This window comes from Lycorma delicatula, chromosome 1, assembly GCF_047948215.1.
Source record: "Lycorma delicatula isolate Av1 chromosome 1, ASM4794821v1, whole genome shotgun sequence".
In the NCBI taxonomy this organism is placed as follows: domain Eukaryota; kingdom Metazoa; phylum Arthropoda; class Insecta; order Hemiptera; family Fulgoridae; genus Lycorma; species Lycorma delicatula.
Window position 1 is genome coordinate 344,974,762 of NC_134455.1, and position 19,538 is coordinate 344,994,299.

The 19,538-nt window shown below is 27.4% G+C and overlaps 1 protein-coding gene across 3 annotated transcripts in view; it reads right to left on the reverse strand.

Moving 5' to 3' along the window:
• spen (spen family transcriptional repressor split ends) overlaps positions 1-19,538 on the reverse strand; it is a 444,910-nt gene that overhangs the window by 59,446 nt on the left and 365,926 nt on the right. For all 3 annotated transcript variants that reach the window (XM_075382418.1, XM_075382419.1, XM_075382417.1), the window contains 4 exons: positions 9,922-9,945; positions 5,717-5,866; positions 4,069-4,211; positions 353-575 (listed from right to left, as the gene is read on the reverse strand). In XM_075382418.1, the coding sequence (XP_075238533.1) occupies positions 353-575; positions 4,069-4,211; positions 5,717-5,866; positions 9,922-9,945 (540 nt within the window). The remainder of the gene's footprint in view (positions 1-352; positions 576-4,068; positions 4,212-5,716; positions 5,867-9,921; positions 9,946-19,538) is intronic.

A 19,538-nucleotide genomic window follows, 5' to 3' on the forward strand; every position in this document is an offset into this window, starting at 1 on the left:
TTACAAGCAATAATAACTTCCTTACAAGTAATGATGACATGGGACGATGAAAGTGACCAGATCTCTGACAAAACATGGTAGGGTTTCTTTGAAGACTGGTTTCAAAGGATGGAGAAGTATATATAACATATGATGGAAATTATATTGAAAGATTTAAAAAATAAATTTGTATTATAAAAATTTCCTAGTGCCTATGTATACTTTCTATTTATAAGTACACTTTATCCCTAATTTTTGTTTTATAAAGCAAATTGTAATCAACTGTCAGATCATTTTTTACATCAGAATAAAGAATGAATAATTAGGAATCTGAATTTTGTATTATCTTTAACTTACACTCCCCGTCACTTACCTGAATTCATTGTCATCAACATCATATCCTTGATAGGGAGCCACTTCAATTTTACATCCAAAGAAGAGCTTATCATGAGATACCTGAAGTGCTTTCTCAACGTCTTCTGGTTTTTTAAAGCATACGAGAGCATATCTGTCTGCACCCTGGCCAACAACTTTGACCCAAGTCACTTTTCCATGCTTCTTGTATTCATGAAACAACCCGTCCTTCAAACTTGTATCTGACAATAAAACACAAAAACAATAATAAATACATAAATATTTTTTAAGTTCAGCAGACAGTTTATTCGCATTGACCTTTGGAAGACCAAATCCAGGTAAATAGAAAATTAAAAGAAAAGGTTCATTATGTATTGAGGAACATATTCTAATGTTTAAATGATTATCATGCTTTTTAAATAAACTAACATATAAAAAAAAGAAAGATATGTCAACAAAATTGAAATATATTTCAGAACCAGGGCTATATGAATAGCAAATAAGTCAATTAAAAGAAATTCAGTAAAAATAGTGATTAAAATACATTTCCTGTTAAAGGAAATCTTTAATTGAATTGTATTTCAGATGTTTTTAAATCATGCATTTTTTTTAGCTGCTTAGTACAGATATAAGCAAGCAATCATGATAGTTGGACATCTGAAAAACTAACAACTGGATAATCAGCATCTCACCAAACACATCATCTAAATATTATAAAATTAATTCAGGCAAGTTTTAATTTATATAACTATATTTAGCCTCTCACTTCTAAAAAGAAAAAATATAAATATCCTAAAAAAAATTTATAGATAATACAGAATAGATCTGTATTTCCACTACAAGTTTACAATTTAAAGTGAGGAATTGGTGCATAATATATACAATATACAGAATTACAATAAATGATGCAGTAAAATCATACTTTGAGATTAACCACTGTCTAAAAAAAAGGCAATCACTTTATTGAACACTTACTAAAAGCCGAAATAAAAATTACACAACACTTTTCTTATCCATAATTTCAAACTTGAAATAATATAATTCCAACCTTTAACTTCAATAATCATTAATAACTATTATATTCGCTAATGAATACAGGAGTACATTTCACATCTGAAAAATCTAAATAAAAATTATTGACCATGTATATTAAAAGCTACAGATAGAAAAAAAAATTTTTTGGCATGCCAGTAGACGAAGGTAGATTTCATTATCGCTAAGTAGGGGATAAAAAAGACTTCCACCTTAAAGTTAAGAAAAACTTCAAATTTACTCAATATGACAATGGTTGCATGGGAAAAAAATTTCACATGTTTAGAATATGACAACCCCCATCTTTTTACAATTCCAGAAACATTTTGGTCATCCCTTGCCATAAGGGTTGGTCATATCATGATCACTTTAAACAGATACAATTCTGTGCCTTGTCTTCAAAACCCAATTTTTCCATCCCCTGGGCCAACGGCAGGTGATATCAAAAACCTTTACTTATATATAAATTTTAGGCCCTTATCCAAAGAATAGTAGGAACTTTAAACGAATTCGATATTTTATTTTTTCAAAAAAGCCCTCCATTTCCAATCCCATGGTCAGATTTTGTCCATTAACCAACTTGATCAAGATTTTGATTAATTATATTATGTATCAATTTGAAAGCAATTGGTGCAAAATTACGGCAGTTATCATGTCCACAACAAAGTAAAATATATAAATGTATATATATAAACTTTGAACTGACAATGGTTTTGGGGTCTGAGGAATGTGAAACATGAAGATATGTCAAAATTTTCTGGAAGTACAATGGGTAACTATCTTATGAAATTTATCTAAAACAGGAACAAATTGCCTTCACATAAATCACAATCACGTAAGTTTTTTTGTCACTAGTGCATAATCTACCGTACGCTTTCTGGATAGAATTTGTATGTATCAAGATTATTATTTAAATAAGTCTAAATATTATTAAATAAATAAGCCAATCTCTGTGGTAGAGTAGTAGCATCTCAGACTTTCATCCAGAGGCCCTGTATTTGAATCCCGGTCAGGCATGACATTTTTCATATGCTACAAAATTCTATTTCCATATCCCACGCAGAGGCTTCAAGTTTATATGGTGATATCAAGCAAAAAAAAGAAGCTTTTTATTACATGAGGAAAGATGAGTGTAATAAAAGTAAGTTCTCTATTACATTTACTTATTACTATCCTGACCACCCTGGTAAGGGAAGACATTCTCAGCCACCCCCTCCGTTCCGACCCCTTATGGACTTTACCAGAGGTCACCTTCGAAACCTCGGCTTTTGACATATTCCGGTCCACCTCAGCCAGGATGCGACTAATGTGAATGCCACTGGTAAAATGTTACAACTTAAAATTATTATTCAATTTTTTTACTTGAGTAATATAATTCTTTTTTTATAATTAAATTTTTGTCAGCCATTTTTTTAAATTCTTTGAAAACATTTTATAATTTTTTTTAAATTTGATAATATATTTACATTAATCCTTAACACGGTTCTTTATTCTAGCGGAAAATCATATTATTATGCCCATTTGTTTTCATTAAACCTTTGCTATTTTGCCCATTTTTTTTTACATGCTTTTGATCAATGCAGTGAAAAACTAATTTAAGGACCTATTTACGTACTTTTCTTATTATGAAATGTAAAACATAATATTTAAAACCTCAATTATATCATTATCATTTACACGTGATAAATATGCCATTTTCTACTAATAAACATCATTTACAGTACCTAACTGTCATATCAATAATATTGTAAAAAGATAGTGAGTAATTCAAATAATAACATGAAGATCATTTACTCATAAAAAAATTACTAAAGAAAAATTATAGTAAAAACTCTTGCTATTTCTTATTTACATGTGGTCACACTGACAGACACAAACAGTTGGAAATAAAAATATTACTAAAAATTACACATAAATAATAGTAAAATTATGAGAACTATAAAAGAAAACACTAAATAACACGATGAAATAATAAAATTGTTACAACTAAATAAAACACATACAAAACTTAAGGACCAACACAATGAAAACAAATGCATGGTAACAGAAGAATACGAAACAAGACATGTAGAATAGAAAACCAATACGCTACTAGTGCTTCACCATTAAATTAAGAGTAAAAATTGAACTACACTCACACACATTGCAGTAACTTGTCAAAAAACAGGTAAATTCATAATGAAGAATTATTTTCTCGGAGACACTTTTCAGCAAAACAGTAGATGACGAGTTATTTCATAAATGGCAATTTCTAATAAGGCAGTTAATAATAACAAGTTATCTCATCAAAAACCAGTAAGGGGTTAAAAGAATGTGATGATTTAATTTTCATTATGCTAGTTCTTTTAATTTTTTATTTTTAAAATTCTTTTCTACAAAGCAAAAAAATTTATTATGAAAGTAAGTACACTTTGAAAAATGTTTTTATTAGAAAATAGTAAAATCCAATTTTTCAGTTAACAAAAAAGTTTTTTTAGTATAAAAAACTTTATTAAATAGTTGAGCGGTTATTCTTTTACAACCAGAACAGCTAAATGCAGCTTTAAAAAAAAATTTTTTACACATAAAAAAACACAATATTATATCTTCTTTGTACATCTAAACCGGTAATTTTTCTCTTATTACACACACACATTAAATATTTAAAATTAAATTAAATATATATAAAAAATTATTTGACATTAGAAAAAAATAAGAACTAACCACTTGAGCGAGCAGGAAGATTCCGAACACAAATGGCTAATGGGCGGCGGTCCTCACTATGAACAGCAGGACTGGACGTGTTAGTATGTGGAGTCGACACAGCTGACTGTAGTGTCACCCCACTCCGCAAGCTCCCGTGATGGCTGAGAACAGTATAATTTACAAGCATTAATTAAATGATATGAATATCTAAATTTTATAATTATTTAAGTATGGTACTTATCAACCAAATCCAAATAGACATTAAAAAAAATATTATATCCATGTAAACATAAAGAAGACACTAGAGTTTTCAGAAAAAAATCTTTTTTTTATTTTTCACCATAATCACTTTTCAAGTCTCTTGTTCCAACTGTTAACCTACCTATAAGTTACATAGGTTACTTATTCCAACTATGTTGGAATCCTTATATTATGATTTATCCAACATCCTAATTAGAAACAGACAATAGTCTGAAGGTGCTAAAGTTTGGTGAGTAGGGGGAATACACAGGATTTTATATTTTTCTTATCTTCTAGAATGATAAATATAATTTTTGCTTATGTAACCTGAAATTATAACCTAACTAATTGTACATGAACTAAAAGATTGGGCTGATTCACCATAATAGTTATTCAGCTTGGTTTAGTTTCCTGCCTGATTTTGACATTTAAATGGTAATATTTTATCAATAAACAATAATCTCTTTCATCCATTTTTCCCAAATCATAATAATTAATTCAAATGACTCCCAATAACACAATTATAAATGTTTTTCACTGAAACTTGATATATGCTCTTAACGAAGTTGAAAACTAAGAACCATCTCAAAAATGTACTGAGCAACCATCTCTGAACTTTAAATAAACTTATCAAACATCCTTTGTACACAAGTATGGATACCTCTACATTGCTATCTAAATTTTAACAACTTGTAAAGACAATATTTTAAACCTATCTCCACGCTGACTGTTTACTAAAAACAATCAGCATTTACATTCAATAAATAACAATTTGCTTCCTCCAGTTTTTAAACTCGCACAGAAATTTTTTCAGATTTTTTTTCAGTTTATTTTTTTAAATTTTTCCTCTAATGCTTATTTAATCATAAAGAATTTATTTTTCTATTGTTAATAATTCTATTGTATTTCATTTTCTTTCATAACATAATAAAATTAGCATTACTATTATTACAACAGCAAAGTCTATATTTTAAACATAGCATAAATTATTGTATTCAAAAAGTTCTCATGTTACCTTTAATAAATACACCTAAGAACTGCAAATATGAACTTCTATTGTAGTAATTAAATAAGTGAAATTTATAAGTAGGGTATTTAATCAGAAATCTTTAAATTTTACTTAATCAATTGGTATATTTTATGCTCAATTAACTAAATTTGTAAGTTACTAAAATTTATTGGTTTAAACTATCTATCGATCTTCTTTTTTATAGGTGTTACAATTATAAAGTATATGAAATGCAAGTGATACTAGTCACAAGAGCTGCTTATTCTAAAAAGTAATCATGATATATTAATAGTTATACAGTCAGTCCCCCTATGGTGAACAGAGAAAAGGCAACAAAATTGTTTTTAAAGTACAATTAATACAATCCATCATATTTTAATAAAAATTCAGCATATACAGAAAAGTAAACATAAATACCTATGGGTAGAACAAGACTTGTCAGAAGCTGGAGACGAAGATGCTGAACTACAACTACTGCTGCCAGACTGGCTAGAACTAGAACTGGAACGTGAGCGTGATCCACTGGACCCAGAATTGGATCCACTCTCACTGCCGTTGGACCCAGACCTTTAAACCCAATAAAGTCACAATAAGTACTAACCTGCAGATATTTAAATAAAACTAAGTAAATTTCTTATTCTAATTAAAACAAAAGATTTAAAATAATATTAAGAATATTCTATCAGATTTTTTTATATATATATATATTTTTTTTAAATTAATTATTAACTACCCGGTTAGGGCTCAGCACTCTGAACCCTCGACACATTCATATCTTCATGTTTGCAAGAATATTAAGTATTTTACGGATATTCATTAAAAAAAATTAGAAATTTTACTTAATATTTCTGTTGCCATGGTGACAGAAAAATAATGAAGTAAAAGGATTAATACATTTACAAATTATACATACTTCTAAGAAGCATGATGCTCTATACTTTTTTATTTTTATAAAATTTCAAAAACTTGTCTACTATATTGTTTTTTAACAAAATGTAAAAAAATAATAAATATAATGAATGCTGATGTAAACAATGTACTGTTTGTAGTACACAATACAATTTTTTATTATATAATTGTTAATTCAATTTTTTTCAGCTAGATGGTAGTGCTTCATTCAAAATAAAAATGTGAGCACATATCATACCATGTGTTTTTACTGGACAGATAACAACAAAAAAATACAATATAACCAATGACCTAAGATCTTCAGTTGCCTACCTACTAAATGTAGTTCACTTTCCCTGATTTCTCACTAATTCATCACACTTACTTTACATTACATTAAACCACATTATTTAAATTATTCAAAGCTGAACTATTTGATAGAAAAATTGAAACAATTAACACTAACATTATACATATGAGATTGGGATCAAATATACAACACAAGTCACACTCTCAGTAAAATATATGTAATGATTATTTTATTTTTGTGTTTCTTTCCTTAAAAATAAATATTTCTAGTAAGATTTAAATACTATTTATGTATTATTTAAATTAAAAAAAAGGCTTTTAATTAAATTTTTTTGTCTAAGCCAAATCTCAACCACATTTACACTACTTAAATTCTCCTTAATCCTTTCTCGCCAGTACTTCTTAATTTTATTACTTCCCTATTTCTTGAACTGTTCTATTACTACTTTTTTAAAAAAATGTTAGAAATCCCTAATTTCCCAGATTTCTAGAATTTTTTTTCAATTTAATTAAAAATAAAAAAAGAATAAAGTCAAGAAATTTTTTTACTCCTGATTTGTTTGTATATTTCTTAACTTAACAACGCATTCCTTTACTCCTTTTTTTTTACATAAATGAAGACTTTCTAAGATAATCTATTATTAATGAATGTCTCCTTAAAAATGTGACCTTAATAGAAATCATCTCCTCTTAAGCATTACGTCTGTAACTTTTTTTAAAACTCATCTTTTATATGACCAAATATTTTTCCTTAAATTTTTTTTTTCCTTTTCTTGAATCTCTTTTAAAAAGCCCATGTCATATCATCGTCAGAAATTCAGCAACATATTAAGCTTCTGAACAAATCATTGTATTCAAATGCTTTAATTTTGTATTTATACATATAGATTTTTATTATGCATGTTTTATGCTAGATGATAGGCCAATTTCATTATGTTGGTCCAATTTTTTAGGGATATTTTTTCTTGGCCATCCATTTTACAGTTTCTTTGAGATATTTAAACAATTTTACTTTTTCTATTTTCCATAAAAATTTGTTAAACATTGAGGTATTCTTGATATCCTGTTTTTTAAAAAATTTTTTTTTTTTCACCCGTCCCCTTTTCCATTTTCTTCAAAAAATGTTTTAAAATTTTTTTAGATTTAGGCAAAAATAAAATAATTATAAAAAAAGAAAAAAATATTTTATCATCTAAATTACTGTATTGTTTTGAATCTATAACAATATTCAATCCTTTCAAATGGAATCAAATGTGCCTCTCAGTTGGCACATAATTTAAAATGTTATTTTAAACAGTTATTTTTCACTTATTTTAAACAGAGTATTCAGTTATTTTCTGAACAGACCTCATACAGCAGAGTATCATCACCAAATTTAAACTGTAAATAAATTTCTTTAAAAATAAGTAACTTTTTGACAAAAATAACATTTTCATTTCTATTGATACATATAATGTAAGAAAAAATCAATTTAAGCAAGCTATACCTTGTTACAAGCTGTAACAGTCTTCTAAACTAGTAAATCTTTTTATGATATATTAATATTACTGAGAATTATAATAAAAAAAAAAGAAAAAATGGCAAAGGGTTTCATAATTTTCATGGGTTCTCCTTTGAGAGATTTTTATTTCAAATACACAAATATGGGTTTTACTGATGTTTTAGAAATAAAAAGTCGGAAAACTTTAAGTCAAAAACATTTGGATCCAATTTGATACCTTTGACCAATACAATTAACTTGGTGTAAATACATACTTTTCAAGTCATGAAATTAAATGTTTTAAAATAAATGTTTTTAAATCTGGGTCCTATTTTACCCCTTTTGTCTGATGGGAATTATAATTATTAAAAATTAAAATCCCATTGTATGATTTCCTTACAAGAAAGCATTTTAAATTTTTGCACTTAGTTTTAATGTTATTAGAATAAACATAATAAAATATGAAATCAAGTACTGCCTTACCCAGTTATCTGTAGTGGCCTGATACTTAATAATGGAAGTTCTCATGTGCAGAAATACTTTGGCCTAATTTAGTGCTTAATGTTGGTATTTAAAGATTTAATCAAATTTAAAAAAAAACACTATTTGGATACAATTGAACCTCAAACTTATGTACACCAATATTTTTTCTATGTTTCATAAGTTTTTTAAACCAGTTTTTGGAAATATATAACAAAAATTTTAAATCAATTATAACCTAATTGTATTTCTAGCCCCTAAATCCGATAAGCTTAAAATTTAAGTATTGCCAACAAGTATTATAGAGAATTTCAAGAAGTAAAATCTCTCTCAACTCTTAACACCACTCAGTTGACATTATTCACATCGATTTTTTTAATATAAAATTCTCCACAAGTTTCATTGTAAAATTTTTATTTACAAGCAATTTAAAGACTAAGTTATCGTACCAAAAAAAAAATTGTTTTGTCAAACAAGTCTTTTTGTTTTTATATTAATTTTCTGAAAAATTACTACAGGTACAGTTTTAGGACCTATTTTATTAGATTTTCTGGTAAAACCATATGAAAAACATCAAATTAATGTAAATTTCAAGAATTTCAGTTTGGTTTCATTTAATCTTGAAGCAAAAATCAAAGTGAAATTTTTCACAAAGTTTTCAGAACCCATGTTTATACTAATGTTTTTCTCTATTTTTCACTTATTTGTTACATTCTTTGTTAATCACTCTGTATATCTTAATTTCTATTTTTTTTTTTTTTATTTGATTATCTTCATTTTTTATTTATTTTGCATGTTATTTACTTTATCAAACACTATTACATAAAACATAGATAAACAACAGACTTTCATTCATCTCTTGAATAAAAACATATAATATGTTTTTATTCAATAGGATAATTAATTTGAACAATTAAAACTATAGTTTAAATTTTATCTTCATGTAAATTTTCATGAAAATGTGTTCCAGTATTAATAATTCATAGTGAAAAATTTATTGAAAGATAAAACATTTAAAACCAAGAGATACTTCATTTTAATCTTACTTATACATTATTTAACAAATATAAATAGATTTTTTAAGTAAATACAACTGAGTATAGTCAAAATAAAATAGGCATTCAACAGCCAAAACTGGAAGAAATTGACTGTGGCCTGGATGTGTGTATATATATATATATATAAACTACAAGTAAGATATGTTAATTTAATCGTACTCATTATCCTTTTTTTAATATATATTTATTAATATAAATAAAAACTATTTTGGATGTCATTTAAAACAAAATAATTATGTGTCAATAGAATCAGTGACTACTGTTAACACAATTAAATTAATACCTTATACAATTAAATTTTTGTTTCGATGGATGTAACTTAGTAATGTTATAGCAATTAAGTAAATGAACAACTATCATTACATTATTTCATACAAAATGAAACTAAATAATAAAGAAAATGTTACCTGCAATAAGAACGGCATTGCAACCTGGCAAAATAAACAAAAATAATAATTAATGTAAAAATAAAAAACATCAAATTAACAATACACAAAAATACATATACATATATAACATTAATTACATAAATATAACAAAAATAATTAACTAAACACAATTGTATCAATTATTAAAGTAAAAGCTGTTAAAATGTGTTGACAGCCTAATCAACTGGAGCCAAAAAGCAGCAGTGATAGATCACACCAGAGTCGGTCAAGAATAACGACACCACCACAAGTATCAGTAGATGATGAATCGATTTGAAACAAGAGTAGTAAAGCAAAACAAAACTCCAGCTATGAATAATATTATTATTTATCAAATAAATGCAAAACTTGATATTAATTATTTCCAAAAATGAACAAACGGGTCTCTTATTTTGCAAACTTATCGCTAAAATTAAACTTTTAATACAAATGTACTGCGCATTATTTTTTATTGACACGTTTGGTATTCAGAACGACTAATAAATATACCAATCTTTTATTCTGATCAGTTTGTCAAGTAAGTGATTATGTGTTTACACTTATCTATCCTATTCCACTGATAAAAAATGGTATCACCACAGTATTGATTACAATGGATCAAGGTAATGACAGTAAAAACCCAGTTTCAAGCAATATTAACATAAGTATATTAAGATTCTTAATAAAATAAAAAAAATTAACAATGCAGAAGGTGGTAATGAAAATTATTTCAACAAATATTTACATAAACATTGAAGCACATGCAGAAACTTTTGGTTTTTTCTTTTATTTTTTAATTAGTATTATTTAAACTGCAACAGAACAACACATAAATTTACTAAAAAAAATGGTAGGAGAAACTGACTTGCAAATATCCTTTCAGAAAATAAAATTTATGATCAATATAAAACCCTTAACAACCAAACATTTTAAGCATGAAAATACAGAAAGGATAATTAAGAAAAGAGCAAAATACATAGAGAAAGTATAATAATAATAATTTATTATATATAGAAAAACAGAACAAGCTTTTCAAGTGAAAAAAGGATACGTCCAATAAATAAACTGGATTGTCTACATGAGATGTGGATATTAAATAACGAGTCTAATGTTGTAAAATATTTTATTTTAAATTTATACATAATTAATTATTATCCCCTTCAATATACACCCCCTCCTCTAACCCTACAATGCTCCATGTGAATTTTCCATTGTTTGAAATAGTGCTAGAAGTCTTCTTCTGTGAACTCTTTCATGAGGTGTGTCACTTTTTCTTTCACACCTTCAACAGTCTGCAATCTTGTTCCTTTTAATGCAAATTTGACCTTGGGGAACAGATAAAGTCACATCCTGTCAGGTCAGGTGAATAAGGCAGATAGTCTAGTCTAACACAAAGATGTTATACTTGGCTAGAAACATCTTGACAGACAATGTAGTGTCAGCTGGTGCATTGTCCTGATGAAGAACCAATAACTTGTTCTTCCACAATTCTGGTCATTTTTTTCTTACTTTTACACGGAGCTGAGCAAGGACCTTATATAAAGACAAGAATAGTTAACCGATTGCCAGATCGGATCAGATTACCAATTTTTTCAATATTTTTATCTGCTTTTAACGTGGAAGGATAACTAGGACTAACATCAGCTTCAACGTCTTCTCAACCATCTTGGAAATGCTTAAACCACTCAAAAACCAGCGCAAATGATAAATATTCATTGCCATATACTTTATATAATAAAAGATAAGTTTCAGTAGCAGTTTTTTCAAGTTTCATGTGAAATTTCAAAACAATTCTTTAATAAAACCCTTCTCATTTTTTCAATAAAACAAAAAACAAATGTTACCCAAATGAAGGCCACGGCCAGACTAATATGTCTACAGAAACTCGTGTGGCAACAGTTGAAAGAGAAGGCTTCATACTACACAGCTGTTGGTCATACGAATTTGATGCATGCGCAGTTCTTCTGTAGCAGCATGTCTCATTATTTAATAGCCACACCTCGTATGCAGCAGAATGTTTATCTTTAATGAGGAGGAGTTGGAAAAGAAAGAATAGAAAATTATGAGAAAGATCTCGGAACCTAAAAAATAAAAAAAGATATAGAAAAAAGAGACACAAAAAAATTAATTTGGAAAATGGAAAACTATCAGATACAATTATAGAAAATCTGATGTGAACTCCACATGACTTCTTTATAAGCCTATTAAATTACATATACACTTTTTTTTTTTTTTTTAAATGAAAAGTAAATAAAATTTTATTTCATCAATAACTTGATATTTTTTCATTTTCTTTTTTATTATTATTATTATTATTGAATTATTATTCATCTTATTTTTTTTTTACAATGGGAGGTTAATAGTTATTAATAAATCAGTAAATTTAAATTTAAAAAAAAGGGAGATGAAGTCTGATTCAAACCAATGTGTCTTCCCCTAAGATCCAAATATTTCATTAATTAAAATTTTATTTGGCTGTAACCCTAAAACTAATGAAAATAAGTACCACTTATATGATTGAAAAGTTCTCAATATTACTGCAGTAAAAAAAAAGCTCAAAATCCAAATTCTTTTGGATTTTAGGCTTTTTTGGACACTTTTGGTTGTCAATTGCAATCAAACGGGGAGGTACACAACTAGAAGTTACAACAGTCCAAAATCCAAAATTAAAACATCCTACGGTTAATCGTTTTTGAGTTATGCAAGATATGTACACACACACATGCAGACATCACACCGAAACTAGTCAAAATTGATAATTCCATTGAAATCTGAAAACCAAAATTTTTCACGATCACAATACTTCCTTTACTTCGTAGAAGGAAGTAAAAAAGAGTATTATAGACATTTAATCTGGACGCATGATGATCAGTAAGTAAGAAAATGATTGAACATCTAAACTCTAATCCCAAAATAGTTAAACAGATAAAAGAAGTTAATAGAAGAAACAGGCATTAAATCACAGACATTATGGAAAGGAAAACTTTTAGAAGGAAGGAAGATTAAGAAACTTTAGGATTTTCAGGAAGTGGAAAAGAAAAAGACAAAAAAACCTGATCAGAAAAATGAAATTACGATTTAGTGAACAAATGAAGAATATCAAAAAAGATTAAAGAAGAAATCTAAAATGTTATTTCACAAGATCTAAACAGTCAAACAAAATCTTCAACAGAAATCGTCGACAGAGTAATGTAATTTATGTAAACAAAATTAATTTATTTTTTAAACAGTTCAAGAATTGATTAAAAATGGCAAAAGAAACATAATAAGGATCTTTCATGTAAGCTGAAGTATTATGTCGGGTTACATGATAAAATTTCTCTCGTTATGTCTGCTAGAGTGGGATACTTATTTTTTAAAAACAAGTGACTATTCTTTTTAACGAAAGATAGCACATTCATAGATATAAGAATAAGTTGACATTTTTATTAATTTTGTAGATATCGATTAACATGATTTATAAATATGGATATAAACAATTATCTTAAACCCTGTTCTTTATACTTTGAAAATTCATTCTGATTTTTTGAGAGCAGATACTTAAAGTGAGAATATACGTTATTGTAATAAATATTTAATAATATTGACAAGATTGGCGTTTTATTATGCTGTTTCAAAGCAAAACAGTACAGTTTTATTATCCCAAGAGAATTTATCATCTAATAAAACATTAAATATTTTGCTTTATGAGCAACCAGAAATAGTATCATTTTCATTAATGAGTATTTTATTTATGAGGTCAGCAAACCATTTGTAAAATACCATAACAAATGGAGCATAAAATCAAAACAACTGACATTAGTGTGTGAATGTATATTAAAATTTGTTACAAAAAAAAATAAACAGAATTAAAACATTAATTATTGAAAGAATAATGATGTAGTATTCTTACTAAATTTTGTATAAGCTATAAATAACCAAAAAAGTTACAGCCTGTAATAATCAACTTAATACAATTTCATAGTACAACTTTAATGCAGTAAAGAATCTTACTAAATCATTCCATAATTATGGAAGTAAAAATCAATAACATCTGGTCAAAAGAGATAAGGCAAATACAAAGCTATAGAATGAAGAACTATTAGAAAGCTAGCACCCATAAGAAAGAGAAATGATCCAAAATGTTGCTTTATGTGGTCCTGTCAATCAAAAAGAAAAAAAAAAAAAAAAAAAAAAAAAAAATCATTTTTGAATGGAAAACCACATAATAAAAAATAATTTTTGATAAATTTTACATTTACGGATTATCAGATGAATGTAAAATGATTAACAATAAATTTAAAAATCTCAACCGTAGCTTTTCTTTGAATAAAAATACTGATCGATAAATTTATTACATTTCTCCTAATCTAAAAAAATTTGATAGATTTAAACAGTTTCAAATTTAAAACAGATTTTAAACAGACAACCAATTTAATTTAAGAGAATGGCGACAATACGCATTGTAAAAATGTTTTTTAGAAGAACTACAAAAGCATTCAGCCATAAAAAATAAAATTCTGTTTGATAATTTATCAGATAAATATAAAAACTACAAACAAGATGTTTTCAAAACTTACTTATTAAAATTTTCATCTTTTAAACATATCAATACTAAAGAATTTTTTATTTATATTAATTTTGGAAAGTGCTATTTTTAAAATTAAAAATCCCCAAATATATTACACATTAAAATTAACATAACAAGACGTCAACACATAACATGTTGACGTCTCTGAATCATTTATCAAATAATCAATTCTTTTAAAGTAATATAGTATTATAGGACGCACAGATTTAAATATATATATATATATGCAATATTATAATCTTTCAGTCTCCATGAAGCACAGAATTAGAGAATTAAATAAATAAATAAATAAAATTTTGAGATACAGGACTCTTAAGGTCAATATCTCCCTATTCCCTAAAATTGAAAATCAATCAGTATCAACGCCCCCACCTAAAGAAATCATTCTTCCAAATCAATCCAGCTGGTTCAGGAATATCAAGCAAAAACGTATGTTGGCCTGTTTTTACATATAGCCTTCCAGAATTTTTCCATGGTAAAATTGTTTTTTGATCAGAGGGATACATGAGACTTCTCAAAATCTTCAAAAACCCCAACATGCAAAATTAGACCCCGATTACCACACTTTCCCTTAAATAATATACTAAACATTAGGTATAAAGAAAAAAATGTACAGCTATGAAAATAAAAAAAAAACATGACATCATCAAACAAAACTCACAAAGTTTTAAATTTCAGCCTCATTGTTTTAAAAAACTATGACTCAAAATTTTGATAAATCAAACATTTTGGAAAACTAATAAATATATGACCACCTATTGAACGACTCAAAATTAGGTCAACATCTACCAAGACATGATACTATAATACTGTCTGTCATTGCTACCATTTCTAAAACATAATTTTTTATTATTTTAAATTTTCTTTCATGGATTACATAACTTACTTGTACATCATCAGAGTTCAATAACTCAAAAATGAAGCCTCAAGAGGGGATAGTTTTTAAATATTAAAATCAATTCACCCCCATATCAAGTTTAAAATCTCCAATAATTAAATATTACTACAAGAATTTTATTTATCATTCATACAATGTCATCAAAATATGATTGAATCCAGTTTAGAAATAAAATTTCCTAAAAAAAAATTCAAAGGACCAGACTGATGTACATATGAAAGCTAGATAAGTTCCTATTTACATAATATTTTACCTTCCATTTCAACTTCTAAATTTAAATCTATGTTTTACTTAATAAATTTCCAAAGTTCCAGCAGGATTACGCTCAAGAGTAATTTAGTTTTCAAAGAAAAATTAGTTAGAAGTAATTTGTTTTTTATTGGTTGTTTTTTTTTTATTAGAAAACAAAAAACTTTTATTACCTGAAAACACAACTGACATCTAAGACTTTTGGATAAGTAATAATAAATTTATAAGGAAAACATTAATTTAAAACCAACTCCACAAATATCTGTATTCATAAATAATCACTAATTTTTACTAAACCTATATAATATTAGAAGAACTACAATCAAGGATATACTACTCTCAACATAAAATTACAACTCGAAAGTTTAATGTATGCATTTATATTATACAAAGTGTTCAATCGGAAAAAGATACTAGTTCAGCAAGTGATTTTATGGCTAGGAATATTAAGAAAATCATCATACAAACATAGGTCCAAATTACAAGAAGAAACTTCATTCTAAATCTCGTTACTTATCCAAAATTTGTCGTATGTGTATTTTCTATTTCTATTTTAATACTCAAAATATGAAAAAATGTTCTGTTAATTAACATTAATGGTTTCACTAGCAACTTAAAATAATGGCGATTACTACACCTCACATTTAGTATCATAAAGTTTACAAAAACCCCGTCTAGATAGCGCTATAGCATAGCAGTAGCTCTAGAAGGGAAAGTATGGTAATCAGTCCAATTTGGGCAAATGCAGTTTTCATAGATCTTGACATTTTGATACTAAGAAATCCAAAAAACCAGATGGAAATTTTTCAAATGTTAATGTTCGTATGTACACGTGGGTTCAGTGTTGGCCTCTATCACCTTATATGTTACGAACTACTGGACCGATTTTGACCAACTTGGTCAGATTACTTCTAAATATGGGACATTAATGCCACAAAATTTTCAAGTCAAGGAGATACGGCTGTAGTGCAAAGTCATCATCAGTATCTTGAGATTTTGCCTAATTAAGGTCTTATTTTTCTTATGCACATTTTTTAATTAAAAAATAACAATATTTGGAAAAAAGTTTGCAAAATCACACCCCCAACCCAAAAAAGGCTATTGCAGTCATCTGCTATATTGTGACATCACAGATGAGCGACAGAATTAAATAAATGAATAATATTTAAAGTGTAAAAAAGTAACTCTATCTGGCCAAGTCTCACACTCAATCACCCAATCGAATCAGTACCTGGTGCATTAAGCCTTGTAGCTACACCAGTCTGCTGACTATACAAGCAAAATTTGTCCTACGTAAGTTGTGAAATTACACTAGTTTAGTTAGTGTCAACCGTTGCAGCTAGTACTGCCACACCCACATGAATTAAATACAGTATACGCACACGCTTTAGTTGGAATAATTGAATTAAATAAATGAAAAACTATTATACTTAAATAAAATGGTAAATAATTTAAATTAAGTTGTGTGTTAGCCGTGAATCAGAAACGATCCACAGTTATATGACTTTGACGGTATACAGCTTTAGCCATGCGACAGGAAAGTCCTACAACTGTGTTGTCAGCTTTTTAAATAATAGTAGTAATTAAGGATTTAAAAAACAAACCCTAAAATTTCTGCAACTAATTCATCAAATACATAAATAAGAACTCAAAATAACTAACAAATTATGGATAGGAATTTTGTAATTTTTTAAATCTAACATCATTTATTTTCCCTAATGCTATTTCATTTGTTTATAATTTAAATAAATAATAAAGATTGTAATCATATCTACATCCTATTTTATAAATAATTCTATATTCATGATTCTGCTCTGATAAGGTTTTTACTATGGTTTCCCTTAATCCATCCCAACTAATACTGAGGAAGTTCATTTTATTATACGTAGCAAATCTATCCATTATTAACGTAATTATTTTATACATACCAACAGAATAAAACATTTATTTATTTATATCATTCTCTTCTGACTGTGTTGAAGAATGGTACAGAAAATGTAAAGCCCCACTTTAAATAAAGTAAAAGCTTGTTATCCATCCTCTAAACTACATCAATACTTTAGGACAATCATTTATAGAATGTAACATGATCATTTTTTGGCCCTTTGTTTATTTTTATGAACTAATTCACACCTTAAACCCACTATTATTTTATGATAATCCTGTATTTTAAAATTACATTTAAAATGAAAAATTAGATCTCTGGAAATTTACTTCATTACAAGCATCTTGTTTAATGAAACTAACTATCAGATTTAATGAAACTAAACTATCAGGATTAATGAAACTAACAACAGGAAAAGTTTTCCTTTGGATAATAAGCACCATAAACGCCAATCCAAACAGCAAGTGTAAATATTGATGGCATGACCAATACAACATTGAATCATTAAAAGAATAATTTCTGTTAGTAACAAATCATAAAATACGAATTTACAAAATTTTTTACAAGAAAATAGTTATATCTACACAAAAGTTGTTATTGATAACAGTTTACAAGGTAATGAAATTACGAGTTAAGTCAGTTGTAAATATTTTAAAATTTCTAACACAATTACAATCGGTGGATGACTTGCAAGTATAGTAATAAACTGGCTGAAAGTATGTTTTCTTTTCTTTTTTTTTTAAAGCTGCATTAATTTTATTGATTTCATACTGTATTATATATAACACAGTGTATTACTTTAAATTGCATTATATGAATTTTTTTTATTGTCATTGCTGCATGACATTGTATTGCTACAATGATATACCAACTCTCCTACTCGATTGTAAGATGTTATGCAAAGGCAAAATGAAAATAAATAAGAAAATATAATAATCAAACCAAACAGAACTATTACTTCAACTAAATACAAAGACATACATGGATATTAATTGAATTAAATATATCTATAATGGGAAAAAAATACAAAAAAAAAATTATATTAAGTGAAAAAGGTTGGTTGTTGTAAGTGCCTGTTAATATATTAAATATAAATTTAATAATGCAGTTTAGTCATATAAAATCTAAAAAGCAGGATCGTAAAGGATGACAGGAGAATGTACAATAGACGGCTGAAATATAAAGCACACTGGAACGTAATGAGAGAACAAAATGTCATACAAAGCGACAGGTGTTATTTTGTAGCTTCATTTCCAAACTACTAAACATTCCAAAACTTGTTAACCCACTTGATCTCATTCTTGGTCAGTCAGCATTATTATGGAGTCAAGTGTGCCTCTTATGTCAGTGCATCTAAAACAACGTACAGTGATTGACAACAACAAAGATGACTTCCTTTTTAATATTGGGACAGGAAATGAAACCCAGGTGCATCATTATGACCCAGAGCAAAAATAACAGAGTATGGAATACCAGCACAGCACTATGGTCCACCACAATCAAAAAAATTCAAGATACAACCCTCTGCAAATAAAATTCTCTTCACAGTAATCTGGGATTTCAAAAAATGTATGTGACAAACTATTCTGGAAGAGGGTCAACTGCAAATTCTGTGCAATTCATAGATATTACAACACCTTTGGAGACATTTTTCATATTTGGCAATCCATGGAGCCAACAATTTTGCAATTCAATCATGCTCTGCCACACACATTAGATACAAGTGTCAAGGCCTTTGCGAAGTTGAAATTTGAACCTATTCTATGCCCTCTATACTCTCCAGATTTGGTGCTCTGCAATTAAAGAGGGATATCAACCGTATTCATTTCATCACATGTGGTAAACTGAAGGACCAGTGAGGTTGTTAATCAAGTAAAGACAATTATATTCTATAATGGTAAAAGAAAACTAGTTCACAGTTGGGAAAAATGTATGGTTATAACTACAGGGAAAAATAAATTATAAGTTTTTGAAGTAATTAAAATGAACCTTTATACCATAATTGTTTCATCTGA